The 18,034-nt window shown below is 45.2% G+C and overlaps 2 protein-coding genes across 5 annotated transcripts in view; both read right to left on the reverse strand.

Moving 5' to 3' along the window:
• The window catches only part of jmjd7 (jumonji domain containing 7), a 29,033-nt gene extending 16,883 nt beyond the window's left edge, over positions 1 to 12,150 (reverse strand). For 2 of the 3 annotated variants that reach the window (XM_052022451.1, XM_052022465.1), the window contains exons 1-6: positions 12,077 to 12,150; positions 9,467 to 9,620; positions 8,535 to 8,788; positions 7,546 to 7,602; positions 2,633 to 2,728; positions 1,648 to 1,724 (exon numbers count right to left, since the gene is read on the reverse strand). In XM_052022451.1, coding sequence (XP_051878411.1) covers positions 1,648 to 1,724; positions 2,633 to 2,728; positions 7,546 to 7,602; positions 8,535 to 8,788; positions 9,467 to 9,620; positions 12,077 to 12,140 — 702 coding nt within the window. In that variant the 5' untranslated portion in view covers positions 12,141 to 12,150. The remainder of the gene's footprint in view (positions 1 to 1,647; positions 1,725 to 2,632; positions 2,729 to 7,545; positions 7,603 to 8,534; positions 8,789 to 9,466; positions 9,621 to 12,076) is intronic. The other variant, XM_052022458.1, reaches the window with a different exon arrangement.
• A 1,400-nt stretch (positions 12,151 to 13,550) lies between these two features.
• mapkbp1 (mitogen-activated protein kinase binding protein 1) overlaps positions 13,551 to 18,034 on the reverse strand; it is a 156,432-nt gene continuing 151,948 nt past the window's right edge. For both annotated transcript variants that reach the window (XM_052012062.1, XM_052012053.1), the window contains one exon: positions 13,551 to 17,778. In XM_052012062.1, the coding sequence (XP_051868022.1) occupies positions 17,476 to 17,778 (303 nt within the window). In that variant the 3' untranslated portion in view covers positions 13,551 to 17,475. The remainder of the gene's footprint in view (positions 17,779 to 18,034) is intronic.

Raw genomic sequence — 18,034 nt, forward strand, 5'->3', positions numbered from 1 at the left:
AAAATGGGCGGTACAGACTCGTTGGGCCGGAAGGGCCTGTTACCACACTGTAAATAAAATCTTTAAAAATTTAATAAAAGATATCTTTATTAGTCACAGGTACATCGAAACACACAGTGAAATGCATCTTTTGCATAGAGTGTTCTGGGGGCAGCCCGCAAGTGTCGCCACGTTTTCCGGCACCAACATAGCATGCCCACAACTTCCTAACCTGTACGTCTTTGGAATGTGGGAGGAAACCGGAGCAGCTGGAGGAAACCCTCGCAGACACGGGGAGAATGTACAAACTCCTTACAGACAGTGGCTGGAATTGAACCTGGGTCGCTGGCGCTGTAAAGTGTTATGCTAAGCACTAAATGGTGAAAGGTTGCAGCATGCTGTTGTGCAGAGGGACTTAGGAGTGCTGGTGCATGAATCGCAAAAGGTTGGTTTGCAGCTGCAACAGGCTATCAAGAAAGCAAATGGAATGAATGTTGGCCTTCATTGCTAGAGGGATTGAATTTAAGAGCAGGGAGCTTATGCTGCAACTGTACAGGGTACTGGTGAGGCTGCACCTGGAGTAGTGTACAGTTCTGGTCTCCTTACTCGAGAAAAGATATGCTGGCTTTGGAGGCGGTGCAGAGGAGGTTCACCAGGTTGATTCCGGAGATGAGAGGGTTAGCCTATAAGGAGAGATTGAGTTGCCTGGGACTATACTTTCTGGAATTCAGAAGAATGAAAGGGGATCTTATAGAAAATTATGAAAGGGATAGATATGGTAGAGGCAGGAAAGTTGTTTCCACTGGTAGGTGAGACTGGAACTAGGGGACATAGCCTCAAGATTTGGGGGAGTAGATTTCAGACGGAGTTGAAGAGGAACTGCTTTTCCCAGAGAGTAGTGAATCTGTGAAATCCTCTGCCCAAGAAAGCAGTAGAGGCTACCTCATTAAATATATTTAAGACACAGTTAGATAGATTTTTGCATAGTAAGGGAATTAAGGGTTATGGGGAAAAGGCAGGCAAGGTGGATCTGAGTCCACGGCCAGATCAGCCATGGTCCTACTGAGTAGCGGAGCAGGCTCAACAGGCCAGATGGCCTACTCCTGCTCCTATTTCTTATGTTCTTATATTTCATAGTAACATCACATTTACTAATTATGACTAAAAAATTTTTGTGTACAATAATAACTTCACTTAATATTGTCTTTCGAATGCCTGGACTTCATCCTTTTACTTTGGTGCTTGTGTGCATTCTGCCTGACTCCATTAACAGAGAAGCACCTCTCGGGTCTCTGTTATACTGCTCACACCAGGCAGACTGCTCGTTCTTCTCTGTACTGGGAAAATGTTGTTTTGAAGCCAACTGAAGTTATCAGTTAAAATTATATCAAACAGAGGCTGCAGCCTCCCTCATTGGAAGGGAGCAAAGATTACAAAGGACCATAAAGAGTGGTTGGTTTATTGCATCTACTGAGAGCCAATGAAGGAGTGATTTACAAGCACCACTGAGGCAGGCACTGCCCTCTGTCAGCACCAGTGGTTGGGCAAGTTCCGACGAAAAATAGGGGGGTGATGTTTCAACACAAAGGGACACTAAACTGAAAAACAGCTTCACTGTAAATACACAATTTCACAGAATTATCTTTCAAACCACTGTGATAGTTTTACCTTCTCTGCATTCTGCACATCTATCACATCGAAGGAACCATCTTCATTAACCTTGTACGTTGCAGGTTGGAAGAGTTCTGCAGAAGGAACAATGGACTTCAGCTTGTGAGAGTAGCTTGGCTCTAAGGTTACATTGTGTTAGATATCCCTGAGGTCCCCAGACACAATGTATATGCCAGGTTACAGTATGGCATTGAGGAAAGGTGGGCTTGCTTCACATATAGTCATAAAGAACAGAAACAGGCCCTTTGGTCCAACTGGTCCATGCTGACCAAGATACCCGTCCAAGCCAGTCCCATTTGCCCACATTTGACCCATATCCCTCGAAACCTTTCCTATCCATGTACCTGTCCAACTGTCTTGTATAACTGTCTTTTGAAAGTTGTTGATGTACTTGCCTCAACCACTTCCTCTGGTAGCTCATTCCATATACTGACCACTCTCCATGTAAAAATAAGTTGCTCCTCAAGTTTATATTAAATCTTTCACCTCTCACCTAAACCTATGCTGGTTTTCGTGACGTGCTGAGCTGTGTCCAAACTCTCTGCAGTTTCTTGCGGTCTCTGGCAGAGCAGTGAAAGAGTCGGAGATTGGGTCACTAGCTTGCAAGAAGGAAGGGTCAAAGGTTTTTATTTTGAGGAGAGAGACTGACAACATTGTGACTGAAAGGGGGTTGGGGAAACAATGGCTGTGGAGGGAAAACTATTTGGTGTTTGAGGGACAGGAAGTTGGGTGCTCAGCAGTTTACTGGGACTTCTTCTGTAGGTGTGACATCTGTACCAGCATTAACCTCCTGTAACAAACCAAGGTTATTCCATGACTATTTCTATTTCCCTACCAGTCACTCTGGGAATGCAGGTACAAATCCATTCAGAATAACTAAATTTTCTACCTAGTAGACAGGTGCCCATAAATGGCTTGAGACGAACCATAGTCAGGAAGCTCAGAGGGAGTGGATGGATGGTGCTGGGAATGTCTGACTTACCGTAAGGGATAAAAGGTCTGTCAGTGGGCGGAAGGAGGATAAAATGCTTCTCTCCAGAAATCACACAGTATAGGTTCTCGTAGTGATCTTTATGCACTGAAACAAAATGATGAGTAAGAATCAGTAAATAACAGCGCAAAGTTAAAGGAAATCCAGTGTAGGCAAATCAATGGGTTCCTATCGCTGAAGGTGCTCACTCACTCTCCCACCACTCCCCACATTCCCCTCAGCAAACAAACTGACTTTGTAGAACTGCTCACTCCCTAACACACATTTACTTAGGAATTATCTACATTTAGGATTAATTTTTTTTATATATAGCATGAATTTTCTACATAAACATTGTATCATGAAATTCACTTCATGTAAATATTTATAACTGGGAAACTTGTAATCCTATTACAATGAGAAAACTATATGAACAACATATAATGATTATACTGTGTATAAACATTATATACAGGAAACTTCTGATGATCCATCCCCCTCAGGATTTAGATGGTGCCGGACTCATAGATTTTTCAGATTATTGGATGTTACCAATATTAGTACCAAATACGTTTGTATTTCCCTTTTTTTTCACATGTTGCACAGTAGTATAATAAATTTTCCAACGAACCCAATGAATTTAAAAGGAGCGGAAAATATTCAAGCACTCCAAGCCTCTGCTCCGGCCACAAACCTACCCACATTCCGCTCCACCATCAGATTTCTGAACGGTCCATGAACACTACCTAGTTATTCCTTTTTTGCACTATTTATTTTTGTAACTTAGAGTAATTTTTATGTCTTGCACTGTACTGGTGCCACAAAACAAGAAATTTCACGATGTACGTCAGTGATAATAAACTTGATTCTGACCCTTGTGTTCCAGAGCCCCAAACCTGGCCACAGTCCAGACCCAACCCAGACCTCCAGTCACATTCTGGACTGATGAAGCCAGATGCCAGACCATCAGAATTTCTGTACAATCGAATGCCGCACTATTGAAATTTTACTGCATGGGAAGGCTACATGCAAGTAACCAATAAAAGGTTAACAGTTTGTAAATATTATACACATGGAAATTATTGAAGAACATGGTTGACTGAAGGTGGAGTCACAGGTAGACAGGGTGGTGAAGAAGGCTTTTGGTGTAGGAGACTAATAGGTGATCTTATTGAGGTGTATAAAATCATGAGGAGTATAGATAGGGTGAATGTGCACAGTCTTTTTCCTAGGGTTGGGGAATCAAGATCTAGAGGGGCATAGATTTAAGGTGAGAGGGAAAAAATTTAATAGGAACTTGAGGGGCAACTTTTTCACTCAGAGGGTGGTCCGTATATGGAATGAGCTGCCAGAGGAAGTGGTTGAGGCAGGTAATATAATAACTTTTAAAAAACAGTTGGACAGGTACATGGATTGGAAAGGTTTACAAGGTTATGGGCCAAATGCTGGCAAATGGGACTAGCCTGAATAGGGCATCTTGGTCGGCATGGACCAGTTGGGCTGAAGGGCCTGTTTCGTGCTGTATGACTCTTTATCATAAAGTCAAATGTATTACATAATTGTAGACTTGCATGTAAACATTTTGCCACTGTCTATTTTGGTGATGAATCAAATGAAACTTTCTAAATCTTTCTGAGAAAGATTTCCAAGGAGAACCTTGAGCAGATGCCCAGGTGCAAGGTAAAAACCTAACTGTTGATAATCCTGGGGCCATTATTGTAAGGTAGGCACCAACAACTGCAACAGGAAATTCACAAGAAATTTCTTTCCTTACCAGTGTGGTTAAAATGTCTGAGATGAGAAGCACAGATATGTATAATGAGAGTGAGCCAATACTGAGGGAGAAAGGAAGGCAGTCAGTGTGGACAGTGGTAGGTGAAGCAGGGTGGATAACAACTGGTGTGGAATATAAACACTGGTATGATCAGATGGGCTGAATGGCCCATTTCTGTGCCATAATCACACTGTTACTATGTAACTCCCTCCCCCACCCCAGCACTGTGTTAGTTACTGTATTTAAACCAGTTAATCCGGCTTTCCCAGAGCATCTCACAGTAAACCTGCTCACTCTACCCTGTTACTAACTGCACCTCAACTAACGTGAGTCATCTCCTTCACACTGTCAGCTGTTGCCCAGCACACAGTGTTACTGAATGCATGCCAAATGAAGATAATCAAACTCCCTCAGTCAGTCAGTAACCTCTCCCCTAGAACTACATGTTACTGATGACTTCTTTAATTCAGCTTCCTCACATTGTCACCCAGTAATCCCCACCCCCAGCACCATGCTACGGATTGTATCTCTAATATTAATTCAGCTCTGTCACATCATCAATCAGCACTCTCCTCCCCAAACACAAGCCACATGATACTAGCTCCATCTGTCAGGAGACATAAGAGATGGCAGATGCTGGAATGTGGAGCTAAAACCAAACTGCTGGAGGCACTCAGCGAGTCAGGCAGCACCTGTATCCATTCCCCTCCACAGATGCTGCCTGATCCACTGCGTTCCTCCATCTATCAGGAGGTTGTGAGCAAACATTCTGCAATTTTCTGTCCGCTGGTTTAGATGCACAAAGAGTAGTATGCTGCACCTTCGTGAATCGAAATTGCACCACTGCTGAGTGAGTCTCTCTGCCACCAACACAGGTCAGGAAAATAACACCTGTCTATCTCCACTGAGGTGAGAATATATCAGGTTCCAAGAAAGCGACTCTCAGCACCATCCACAATCTGAGTCCTGATTTTCCCTGAAATCTACTTCCACTCTCTGTGGGAGGAATATTCACAAAGCGATGCAACCAACCTCATAACATGCTGCATAGCTACAATTCACAGACAAAAGCCCTCCATGTGCCCAAAGCACTGAGCTGAGTCAGGAGGCCAAGACAGAGCACAGCGATACAAATGTGGAGGTGCTGTGCCGGATGTGTGGTTTACCCTGATATGTCAGGATCCACAGTGGGGTAGGTGTGAAGAAGAGGGGAATAACCTTCAGCCCCTAAACCCAGTTTTGCCATAGTGTTGAGCTTTGAACTAACTGCACCTGCCTGATTTTGTCAGAGTCTCTTAATACCTTTGTTTTTCAAATCTATCGTTTCCAGATTTAAAGTTAGCAAGCAGCCCAGCCACAACTGCTCTTGGCTCTGGAAGTAAAGAGCACTAAATTTGAATAGTTTATCAACAACACATGCTCATTACCAAGCTCAGGCTCCTCCAGACAGGCTGCCAGTTTCCTTTCATCGGACACTTGGTTAGCGTCATGGTCTGGTACGGCAATTTGAATGTGCAGGAATATAAGAAGCTGCAGAGAGTAATGGACTCAGCCCAACACATCATGGGCACATCCCTCCCCACCATCAGTAGTATCTACAGGAGACACTGCCTCAAGAAGGCAACATTCATCATCAAAAATCGCCACCATCTGGGCCATGCCATCTTCTCGCAGCTACCATCAGGCACGAGGTACAGTAGCCTGAAGTCCCACACCACCCAGGTTCAAGAACAGCTACTTCCCTTCAATCAGTTGGTTCTTGAACCAACCGGCACAACTCTAATCACTACAGTTTAGTAATGCACACTTTTATCACTTTGCACTAAAATGTTCTTTTTGTTCTAATTCTGTTCTTTGTAAAAATTGTGTATGATTTATGATTAATGTTTTACTTGTGAATGCTGCTTATATGATGCTACGTGCATGTGAAGCCGCTGCAAGTAAGTTTTTTATTACACCTGTGCATACATGTACTTGTGCATATGACAGTAAACTCGACTTTGACTTCAGTGTGTCCCTCTCGTTCCCACTCTGACGCCTCTGTCCTTAGCCTCTGGTTCTGTTCCAACAAAGCTCAATATGAACTCAAGGAACAGCATCTCATCCTCCATCTAGACCTACTACAGTTTCCTGGAGTTCCAGGATTTTGGATAATCAACATTTCTGGCATTTTTAGCATCTGATTTCCAAAATTCACTTCACTTTCCTCCTTCAATTGCCTCTGTCACCACTTCTGCCTCTCAGTCTTGCACGTTCTCTAACCTTAATGAACTTAATATCATGTGTGCAGCTCCTGCCTTTGCTGATGATGTAGCTGTTGTCAGCGATTCTTTTAAAGGCATGAGTCGCATCCTCAGGATTGTGGAAAGATCCTGTCTAAAGGAGGGTTTACAAATTAATGTTAAGAAATGGCCGGTTTTTATATATCCTTTAAGAGTAAAATGTTTGTCTACAATAGGATGGATAGATGGAGAATACATAAAACAGATTTAGATTTTATTGATCCTGGCTCATTTTTAAAGTACTTGGGGCTAGGATTGACCACTGGGTAGGGAAGCCTTAGTGAAGACCCTATTCACAAATTAGCCAGGTGGCCAACTCATGTAGATAAAGTGAGATTAAAACCTACACAGTTCAGGTTGCTTAAGGTTTTTGTGGTGTCTCACTTTTATGATACTCTTATAGTAAATGAGACAATGTCTTGACAACTATGGATAAGATCATTAGAAAATTTGCTGAGAAGGTTTTACATTTACCTGTTTGTTGTATTCTAGGGTGCATGATGAGGGTCTGGATGTTCCTAAATTTGTTATACAGATCCCCCTTGCGATTATTAGGAAATTAGAAGGCTTTCTTAGAGCTAGGGATATTTCAGTTCTAAGTTCCTATGTTTTTGCCGGGACTGATTTAGAGAGAAGTTTCTCTTTAGTTCTTTCTTCCTTTTTCTCCATTCTTTGCACTGGAAAACTTATCTCGAACAATGCTGATGAAAGGCCATCCACCCGACATATTAATTCTAGTTCTCCCTCCACAGATGCTGCCTGACATTAAGTACTTACAAAATATTGTGCTTTATCTCTGATTTCTAGCATGCTGGTGTCTCTCCTCCCTCACCCTGCATCCACCTCCTACACTGGCTCTGGTTACTTACAGGAGGTTACCGCAGCTGATTCCCCCAGCCAGAAATTTACTGCATCAGGGCTCTTCCCTAAAAAAGAATAAAATGCACATGAATCCTACAATAAAAGGAACAAAACCTTGCAGTCATTAGCTCTACTGGCCAGTGGATTAATCCACAGTGTGTGCTGGACAATGAAGTTTTCAGCCCAGTGGATAAGGTTCATGAAAGAGCTTACTGGTCCCCAACCACATCTCCATTTTGATGGGATCCTTTGAATGGATGTCCTGGACAGCTACCTGAAGGGCAAACAGTTTATCTAGCTGTGTAAAACTGGCTCTGAACCACCAAAAGGACCCTCAGAATCAGCGCATGCATGTTTATGGAGAAACCTCTAACTTTGAGGGGTCTGGAGGAACCGGCCTGAGCTGCTGGTGCTCCAGGACTTGACCAGCCCTATAATCTAGTCCCAGAGGTTGATAAAATAATGAGCCTGCAGCTAACAAGCTACCTCTGGGTTTTCCAAAGTTACTCCCAGTCTCCAGCTTTTAAATTTGCCTGGAGCAAAATTACACAGGTTTCAACACCAATCTGTTACAGAGTGGCTCTCAGCAGGTGTGTGTGTGCACGAGAGAGAGAGAGAGAGAGAGAGAGAGAGAGAAAGAAAGAGAAAGTCAGGTGTCTCACTGTCAGAGCAAGAGGAGTTACTCTGTTGGGAGTGTCTGACACATACTGTCATACTGTCTTACAAGTCCTATGGTCAGTGTATCAGGGGCTGTTACATCATCAGCCTGAGCTTTACCCAGGAAAAATCTTCACCTGTCTGGCCACAGTAAACAGTACCTTACATCAGCACTCTCTTGTAGTAGTGACTATCTTTGTGACAGATCATAACTGCCACGTGTGTGGTAATCAGTTGAAGGGAGAGAAGAGAGATTGAATGCTACTTTTCTCTAAGTAATGATGCCTGTGCAGTGTCATTGATTCAGTGACTAACGAGTGTAACGTAAACCATGCCACACCTAGTGCCTCCGTCATCCACGGGATGTGGGAGTCTACGTCCTTCAGGAGCTGAGGGAATTCCTCTGTCAGATTTGAGCATTGCTTCTGTACATAGAACACGCCACGCGCTGCCCGCTTCTTCTCGACGACGTCCAGGAATTCCCCAAACGGCATCTGCCGTTCCTCAGGCATCACGAACCGGTCCTGGTACACGGCATCAGCGTAACCATTGGGAGTCACTGCCACGCTCACTCTCTGCTCTCCAACCCTTTCTCTGCAAGTCAAATGCTTCAACATTAACACTCCAGCAACTGGTACTCTTACAACAGTGTAAAGCCTCCCAAAGTGTTTCACTGGAGTGTAACCCGCCAAAATCTGACACTGAGCTCAGTCAAAGCGGTGGGTGGATGGTGGGAAAGAGCACTGCGAGAAAGGGGTAGAAAGGCCAACAGAGGAAAATCCAGGCACGGCCACCTATCGTACAACAAAGAAAATCAGGGGCCCATAAAGAGCTCCAAGTTTCAACAGCAGAGATCTCTGAACGCTGTGGGACTGGAGGAGATAACACAGATAGCTGGGAGCAAGGTCACAGAGGGATTTTAAAACAAGGAAGAGGAACTTAAAGGGAGGAAGTTCAAACCCTGAAACCAGAGAGAAGAGAGGATAAAAAAAACTGATGGAGGAGCAGAACGAAATTTAAACAGTGCTATTTTCCCCTGTTTCACGTCAGCAGAATCCTTGATCCCATTCACCTTGGCTACGCCAAAGCACATCTGGAGTAAGAAAACGGTGACAGTGTAACAATGGTCCATCGAAGAATTATTGGATGGTAAGCACTGAAATAAAAATAATTCACTCTGAATGAAGATTTGTACGGACACTGGGTAATGATGGCCCACATAAATACGGTAGGTCAAAGGACTGCGTGACTCTATGGCTCTAAACATCATACCTGAGGTAGGAGAATGTCCATTTGGAGATGGCTGGCCAATGACTGATGGCATTTTGCACTATGAAGGGTTTGTTGGGACACAGCCAACTTCGCTGGAATTCCAACGGGGTAGGAGGCTGATCCAAGTAAGGTACCGAATTGTTCAAGTACAGTTCTGGGAACAAAGCAGAAACACTGCATTCAGAAAGTCAAGAACTGATAGGGAAGTGATAATGACAAGCAAAGTTCATGGGAAGAAGTGAGATCTATCACATTTTGGAGCTGACATCGGAGAAGTCAAACTGAAGGTCTCTTGGTCTGAGCAGTGAAACTGGGGAGCTTCAAAAGCTATTCAAACTTTTCCACTGCAGGAGAAACTCTGTGACTGCCCAGGCACCTTTTGCCTTGGTCTCCAGAAGACAGTCAGCTACCCAGAGCAAAACAGTGCAACCATTGCAAAAAAACCACTTATAGCAGAGAAACAGCTCATTGGGCCCAATTCTCAGGAACCTCCACATCTCCCTTCTATTCACCTGCTTCATTGCATCTGTATTGTTTCCCAAGTAGTGCACACAGTTGCAGGTTTCATCCTCACCCCACTTTCTTTATCAAACAAGTTTCTATTGCACACTGCAAAATATCATTTTGACATAGAATAAAAATAATAAGAAATGCACATGCATTCACCTTTCCATACTGAGGTTCCTTTTTGAAAGCCTATGTTCACAGTGATCGTTAAGTCAAGGTCAGGTACAATATTCAGTGTTCTATTATGCAGGGCACCTGATGTTGAAGTCCTCAGTAAAGCAAGAACCTTATGATGCTCCTTCAGCAACCAGGAGCTGCCACTTCTAGGTGGAATCCCAGACCAGTTTGACTGATCAGCCCACCTGCCTTCAAACAGCCCAGCTCCAGGGCTGACACCTCAATAATTCTCGATTCCCAACAAAAAACAGGTTTTGGTTATTGCATTAAAAGCTGTGATCATACAAGTGCACCTGCTCACAGACTTATTCACCGTTTTTTCACACGAGCTGCACTTTCAACCCCTCGTGCCTGTTCTATTATTCAACAGGATTAAGGCTGATCTTCTCACACAATGCCCTTTTCCCTGCCCTATCCCCATATCCCTCCATTGTTTGAGTATCCTGAAATTTACAGACCTAGACCTCCATAGGCCTTTAGTGTAGAGAACTGCAGAGATTCATCATCCTCCTCACCCTGCCACCACCTGGAGTTACCTGGTGAGACATCTGTATTGATCTCCTTAGTAAGGATGGACTGGAAACTTCAGAGAAAGCCAGTGATCTGAAGTTGTTGAATTGGCTATTGAGTCTAAAAAGGCTGCAATATGCCCAGGTGGAAGATGACATTGTCCCATGTTGGTCTTTGTTATAACAGTGCAGGAGGGAGGCCACAGAGAGAGAGAGAGAGAGAGAGAGAGAGGTCAGAGGGGGAGTGGGAATTAAGGTGACAGCTTGGAATCATTCGTGCTGACTGAATGGAGGTGTTTGGCAAAGCAGTTTCTCCAATGTAAAGGAGATTACATCGTGCACACTGAATGTGGTACACTAAATTAGAAGTGCAAGTGAGTCACTGCTTCACTTGGAAGCACTGTTTGTGTAACTGGTTGGTGGGAATGGATGAGGTAAAAGGACAGGTGTTGCATCTCCTGCAGTTGCACGAATCTTCATCAGTCTTCATATTTTTATTTCCGTATTACATATAAGCGCCATGAGAAGGTGAATAGTTGGAAAAGTAGAGCAGAGAGTTGTGAAGGGAAGGGTCCCCTTGAAATGCTGAAAACAGATGGGGGGGGGGGGGAAGAGGAGGAGGAGGATACCTGTCTGTTGATATGGAGCCAGGTGGGGTGAAAAGTGAGGACCAGGAAACTTTATCCTTGCTCTCTTGAAGGAGGAGTGAGAGCAGAGTGTAGGAAATAAGGGCTCTGTCATCTATGGAAGAAAGTCTCGTCGTCGGAGAAGGAACCCGGAGAATGGAAATGGAGACACAAGAGATTCCACATAGGCTGGAATCTGGACCAACACAAAATGCTGGAGGAACTCAGCAGGTCAGGCAGCATCTGTGGAGGGAAATGAACAATCGACGTTTCGGGTCGCGACCCTTCATCAGGACTCAAGGGAGAATGAAATGGTGTCCTTTCAGGAGGCAGCGTGGGAGACGGATGGGTTGTTGATAAGCAAGGAGGCGAAAGGTCCCTATGGTCAGGGATGCAGAGCTGAGGTTACAATCGGACCAGCCATAGGTTCTGCAATGCTGGCAGAGGGTTGAGGGGCCGAGTGGTCGAATCCTGCTCTTAATCACCACCTTTGCTTTTGCTGGAAGATGCTGGTTGGCTCTGAGCATTTTATACCAGCGTTAGCAGTGGAGATGTTTGCATTTCGGTTGCTTATTCACTGGTTCCACGGCCAGCAATCACCCCACTCCCCCTGCACCGAGTGAAGCAAGTCCCTGGGCCGGACCGGCAGGTCCCCTCCCCTGAAGGGCTTCGCTCAGCCGGCTGGGTGTCAGGACAGGCCGGTGTAGTGGTCGCATGGCCCGGGGCTTCGGTGACTCAACCAGCGGAGGCCGGGAAGCAGCAGCCAGAGGCCCGGCCGGCCGCACACTCACCCCGCGCCTCGGCCGCCACCCGCCGCACACTCTCCCGCACCGCCTGCATCGCTCCTCCCGGCATCGCGGCGCCATCTGGCGGCTGGGAAGATCCACATCTCCTCCGGAGTTTCGTTTGCTGGCCCGTTTCGCGGTTGAGGCGCCTCCTGCTGGCCGGGGCGCCAAGTGCAGGTTCCCCTCCCAGTTGCACACTTCCCCGATTTGGAAATATATCGCTGGGCGCAAATCCCGGCTCCTTGCTCATCAGCTCTGCGGCTCACCATCACCCTATTTAGGGCAATTTGGAATGGGCAATAAATGCTGCCTTTGCCAGCAATTCCAGGATCCTGCAAAAGGAATAAATTAAGTATTTTGGAATGTCCTGAGCTTTGGTGCTTTGGCTTTCGTAGTCTCCATCCTTTCACAGCCATCCCTTATGCCCTCTCTGCAACTTTAAACATGTTTGTTTTCTAATTTTTTTACAGTTCCACTTAAGGTCTTCAACCTGATAAGTCAACTTTCTGTATGCACAGATGCTGCCTAACCTGCTAAGTATTTCCAGCATCTACTGTTTTATTCCGGAAATATAAATTCTTTGTTTTACTCTGTCCCTCGTTCATCTGTTTATTATTTGTCGTAAATTCTCTTTTGATGTTAAATGGTACTTTTCCTGCTGTTTTCACAGATTGCTGAGACCTTATAGTTTATAATACAGTGGAAAAGATTACCCTTCACTCACTTATTCATGTCATTTTACTTATGTATAGCCTTAAGATGGGGGCAGCACAGTGGCACGGCTGGTAGAGCTACTGCCTCACTGTTCCAATGACCTGGGTTCGATCCCAACCTCCTGTGCTACCTGTGTGTAGTTTGCATGTTCTCCCTGTGACCACCTCAGTTTCCTCCCACATCCCAAAGACATGTAGCTCAGTAGGTAAATTGCCCCTAGAGTGCAGGCAAGTGGTAAAATCTGGGGGGAGTTGATGGGAATGTGGGGAGTATAAAATGGGTTAGGGTATGATTAATGTAAAAAAAGATCGTCTTGGACTCAGTGCTGTGTCATGATGCAGATGTGTGAGCTGGGTCCCATTAGTAGGTATGATGTAAGATTACAAGAATCAAGGCAAGTTGGTGTAAGAACGATAAAATACACAAAATTTCTGATGTTTAGAGACTTCCATGGAGACAGATATGTGGGTTCAGCAGTGCCAAGCTGCTTCCATTTAACTGCAATGTACTTTCACTTAGTGAGTGAAAAGTGCTTTTAATGAAAATCTTGCCATTCTGTACCAAGTTTTAGGGCTTCAAGATGGCTGGTGTTTTTTGAACTATATCCACTATCGTAGTGAAGTAAACCGCATACAGACGAAGATGATAAGGGCCAGACTGTTTTAACTGAGGGATAAATATTGACTTAATAATCAAACAGAAATTCCACTGGTCCATGAAAATCCAGCAATTGCTGTGTGTTCACTTCGACACGAGTTCTCCCAAATCTTTTCTCCCAAATGTTGGGATTTTATTGCAAATATTTAACTCATGGCCAACAAGTTGTACAAACACTATGGAAAAAAAACAGGTAAAAACACTCACTTACAGTGCAAGAAACACCGGGATAAAACACATTCACAACAACCAGCTTAATAATTAGTTTGGTGACCCATTGTAGAAATGAAACATTACTTTCATTATAAAATACATTGGTACAAATTAATCTTAAAGAACAACAATTCAAAGATATTAGAGTTTAAAAAGACTCCAAATGGGTTCTCAACATGCACCATTGATGTACATTATTAAATGCACCATGCAAAAACCCTTCATGCACACAAAAGTCGTTCCCTGGTCTTTCACTATGCAGTGATATTCAGTCTCATTCAGAGTAGAGGTCTCTTTAGTTCTTCACATTTCAACCACTAATAAAAATTTGGGATTATCTGCACAACTCCATGGATACGTTGTACGCCTGGAGCTTCTCTGATTGAGTGACTATAGTTAAAAAAATTATAAATAAGTCCCCATAAGTGGCAGACCTGTTACTGATTTATCAGGAGCAAGTCCCAGGCAGCAGATACCTCTGGGAGAAGGCACCCCAATTGTTGGCACATTCAGGAAAAGTCAGCCATCAGCACAGTAGGGAAAATACAAAGCCGACTGGTAATCAAGAGAGAAGGCACCATCTCTACTGGTATCTGAGGGAGAAGGCACCAATTTTACTAGTAATTAAGAGAGAAGGTCCCAACTCTACTGGTACCTCCAGGAGAAGGTGCCAACTCTGCTAGTAATCATGAGAACATACTAACTCTGCTGGTACCTCCAGGAGAAGGCGCCAACTCTGCTGGTAATCATGAGAGAAGGCGCCAACTCTGCTGGTAATCGTGAGAGAAGGTACTGACTCTGCTGGTACCTGAGAGAGAAGGCACCAACTCTACTGGTTCCTGAGAGAGAAGGTGCCAACTCTACTGGTTCCTGAGAGAGAAGGCACCAACTCTGCTGGTACCTGAGAGAGAACACACCAACTCTACTGGTACCTGAGGGTGGATGCCCAACCACCCCAGGCAGACTCACTACTATTGTAACTGAGATCGCATTGAACTTCACAAAACAGGCAAAAATTTGCTGGTTCTGTAGCTGCTGACCGCCTCGTATCCATTCTTCACACGTAAGCCCTAACAGTGGTTGGACTAATTCCCTTGTGGCTGAGGGTGTGCTCAGCCCTCGCATTAACATGCACCACTCCCTAGCACGCATCGACCTGTCTCTTTTCCCAGCCTGGCAAATCAGAGGCCAATGCCACTCTCTGCCTCTGCCCAGCTGGGATCCGAGAGTCAAACCTGGCACCTTCCAGATATCCATGGCTCCGCATCACCTGATGTGACTTCTTCACATGCACAGCAAATGGAGTAGGTAAGGCAGTTTTTAATACTTGAAACACTTCTCCAAAATCATGCAGTTTCTCTGATCATTCGTACAAAGTCTCTGCGTACTGCAAAGTTTTTTTAAAAAGTTATTTAAAAAAAAAATTTTTACAAAAAGGACAAAAGGTTTTGTCTTATTCTCAACTCTGGTCACTTTAATTGACGTTTCTTGTACTGGGGGCAACAGCTGCCAGTGATCTCAGTAGAGGGATTCCGACAACCAGGTGCATGCTCATTCAATCACAAGTCTCTGCGACCTGTCTCTGCGCAGGGACCTCACACTTCTGATCAGACACTGGAAAACATTGGGGATTCATTTCTTGTAGAAAAATGAAGCTCTCTCTTAATGGATGTGGTAATGTTTTGCAGTCATCATCCTCTTGAGAGAGCATGGGGTGCAAGGAGATACCAAAAGGTCAGGAAAAGCTAAGAAATAAGACTCCTGCCATCAGGAATGTACTGAACACTATGAAATACTTTGTCCTTAGAAAAGGTTTCCTTTTTACCGAGGTTTGGGTAAGAGGATTCCTGTTCACATTCTCGGATTCCTGTCTGGAGTTTGAATGTCCCTGTCCATTCTCGTGGTTCCTGTCCAGAGCTTAAGAGTTATTGTCCATGGTCTAAGGTTACTGTCTGTGGTCTAAGGTTCCTGTCAGGATTGGAGACTTCCTGTACATACTCAATGTTCCTGTCCAGGGCTTGAGAGTTCCCATCCATAATCTGAGGTTTCTATCCAGGGCGGAAGAGATTTTCTCCTGTTCTCGTGCTCCTGTCCAGTTTCTGAGTTCCAGTCTATACTGTAGATTAAAAGAAGCAAATCCATCCCAGAAGGACTGCAGAGGCCAATTCAATGGCATTAGTTTGCTGCGTTATTGCGCTCCATTGATCAAACGTAGATCGCACCACTGCAGTTTCCCGTTCTGCTGCAGTATCCAAAGGGATGTCACAAATGATACCTGTATCCTTCACCTGGTACTGAATTCACATCACTCAGCTCCCCCCACAGAATCTGATTACAGCCAGATACAGATTAGGGGAAGGTGGAGGAGGGTGAATTCGAGGGGGATTGTGGAGGAGGGTGAATTCAGAGGGAATGTGGGTGAATTCAGGGGATTGTGGAAGAGGGTGAACTCAGGGGGATTGTGGAGGAAGTTGAATTCAGGGGGAACATGGAGGAGGATGAATTCAGGGAAATGTGGAAGAGTGTGAATTCAGGGGAACGATTCAGCAGTGAATTCAGGAGCAGTGTGTTGGGCTGTTGAATGAGAGAAAATGATGAGGAAATCAATCCTTGGGGAATATGACAGAGCAATAACTTCAGGGGAAAGTGTTAGAGGGGCTGGAATCTCATGGGGGGTACAATTCAGGGTGAATCTATCTGAGGGGCTTGAAGTTCAGGCCGGAGTGACCAAGAAGCATCTCTCACAGGGCGTAGAGTAGATGGGGATCATCCCAGCACATCATTCTAGTGCTGAGGAAATCCTTCACCAGTTTCATTCTCATTTCAGCAAGATATTTCTATAAGAAAACATCAGTGTTTTGGTAAATAAGACATTACTTTCACATGTTCAACCCTTTGTTTCCACCGCAACAAGGGAATGGGGAAGTGTAGGTATGGGACAATGGTCAGTCCGACAGGAATGTGCATTATTGTCAGAGGTTGTAAGGAGAGTGTCAAGCACACATGGCTTCATCAGATTTCTTCCCCCTCCTTAAAGGGAATGTCAGCAAAGTTTTGGTGGCTGCAGTTAGTCTGTTAAAGTCTTGGCTGCTCTGTTCATTTCAGACTCCCTCCTTAAGATTTTAGTTTCACCGACAGCAACCACTATTCCAGACTGATGCTCAAGTAGGGGAGCCTGAGGAACACCCGGAGAGAGGAAGATGACATGAAGAAAATACAGGGAATGCAAGAGGACTGGAAACAAAGGTAAGAGGAGAGCAGATGGGATCCAGAAGGGAAATTGGGTATGGAGAGGCTCCCACAGCACCTAACCCTTGGATCTTATCCCAAGGCTCAGGGAGACAACACATGGGCTGCATCATCCCGGTCTTCCCACAGGAGTGGCACCTGCTGTTACAGTTCATTCTCACTGGGTGATGGTAAAACAGATCTCCCCCATGCCCAAGGATCGCCAGCACTCCCACCCATTCCAGCAGGTTGAGGTGGGGCCTCTTCCCCTCACTCTCCAGGCTCCAGCTGCCTACTACTGGAAAAGGAGGGGTCTGTGCGGGGACAGTCCAGTAATGGGCACTGCAGACACATCACTAACTCTGCCCCTACATCCTACATCACAGGGGTCAGAAGCACAGGAAACAAATCGGCAAATCAAAGTAGGAAGGATGGCCATAATGATGTCCCATGGTCAACTGAGACAGCGGGCCAAGGTTGTTTGGGATCAGGCGCAGCTGGGAGGGTGGTCCAGTGAAAATATTGTGTGTTTTGTTGGTGGGGTTGGGGAGGGGTTAGGAGCAAGCCGATGATTGCACTGTGTACTGTATGCTTCATGGTTCCGCATCTTCCCTTCCTGCCGGTAGCTTCTGGTCCATCCTTCGCTCCACAGCCTGCAGTAAGAGTTCCGAGTACTGTTCCAGCAGAGCCAGCGTCTTGTTGTCTTCAAATCCCTCCCCCCTCACTGGGGGATTACCGGCCTGGTTAGACGTGCGGCCTAGCCCCTGGGGAGATAGCTCGGGGCCTGAGCCTGGCTGCTGAAGACAGTCCAATTCCTTCCTCACAGAGGAAAATGTTTCAGAGAGAACGGCATTGATCTGGCAGCTCTCGGCTGAGGGGTCTTTGTCACTGGTTACCTGCAAGGGATGAGAAAGGACATAAGGAGCAAGCCAACATCCCTTCCTAAGCTCCACCATCCTTGCGATCAGTGCTGATCTGATCTTGGCCTCAGCGTCACTTTCCCGCCTGTTCCCCAGAACCCGTGAACGACCCTTATTGCCCAAAAAGGGTAGAGGATTCCAAGAGTCAAGACACTCTGACAGAAGAAATTCCTCCTCTTCTCCATCTCAAGCAAGCGACCCTTATTCTGAAACTTTGCCTCCTGAATCTAGA

This window comes from Pristis pectinata, chromosome 1 (genome assembly GCF_009764475.1).
Source record: "Pristis pectinata isolate sPriPec2 chromosome 1, sPriPec2.1.pri, whole genome shotgun sequence".
NCBI lineage: Eukaryota > Metazoa > Chordata > Chondrichthyes > Rhinopristiformes > Pristidae > Pristis > Pristis pectinata.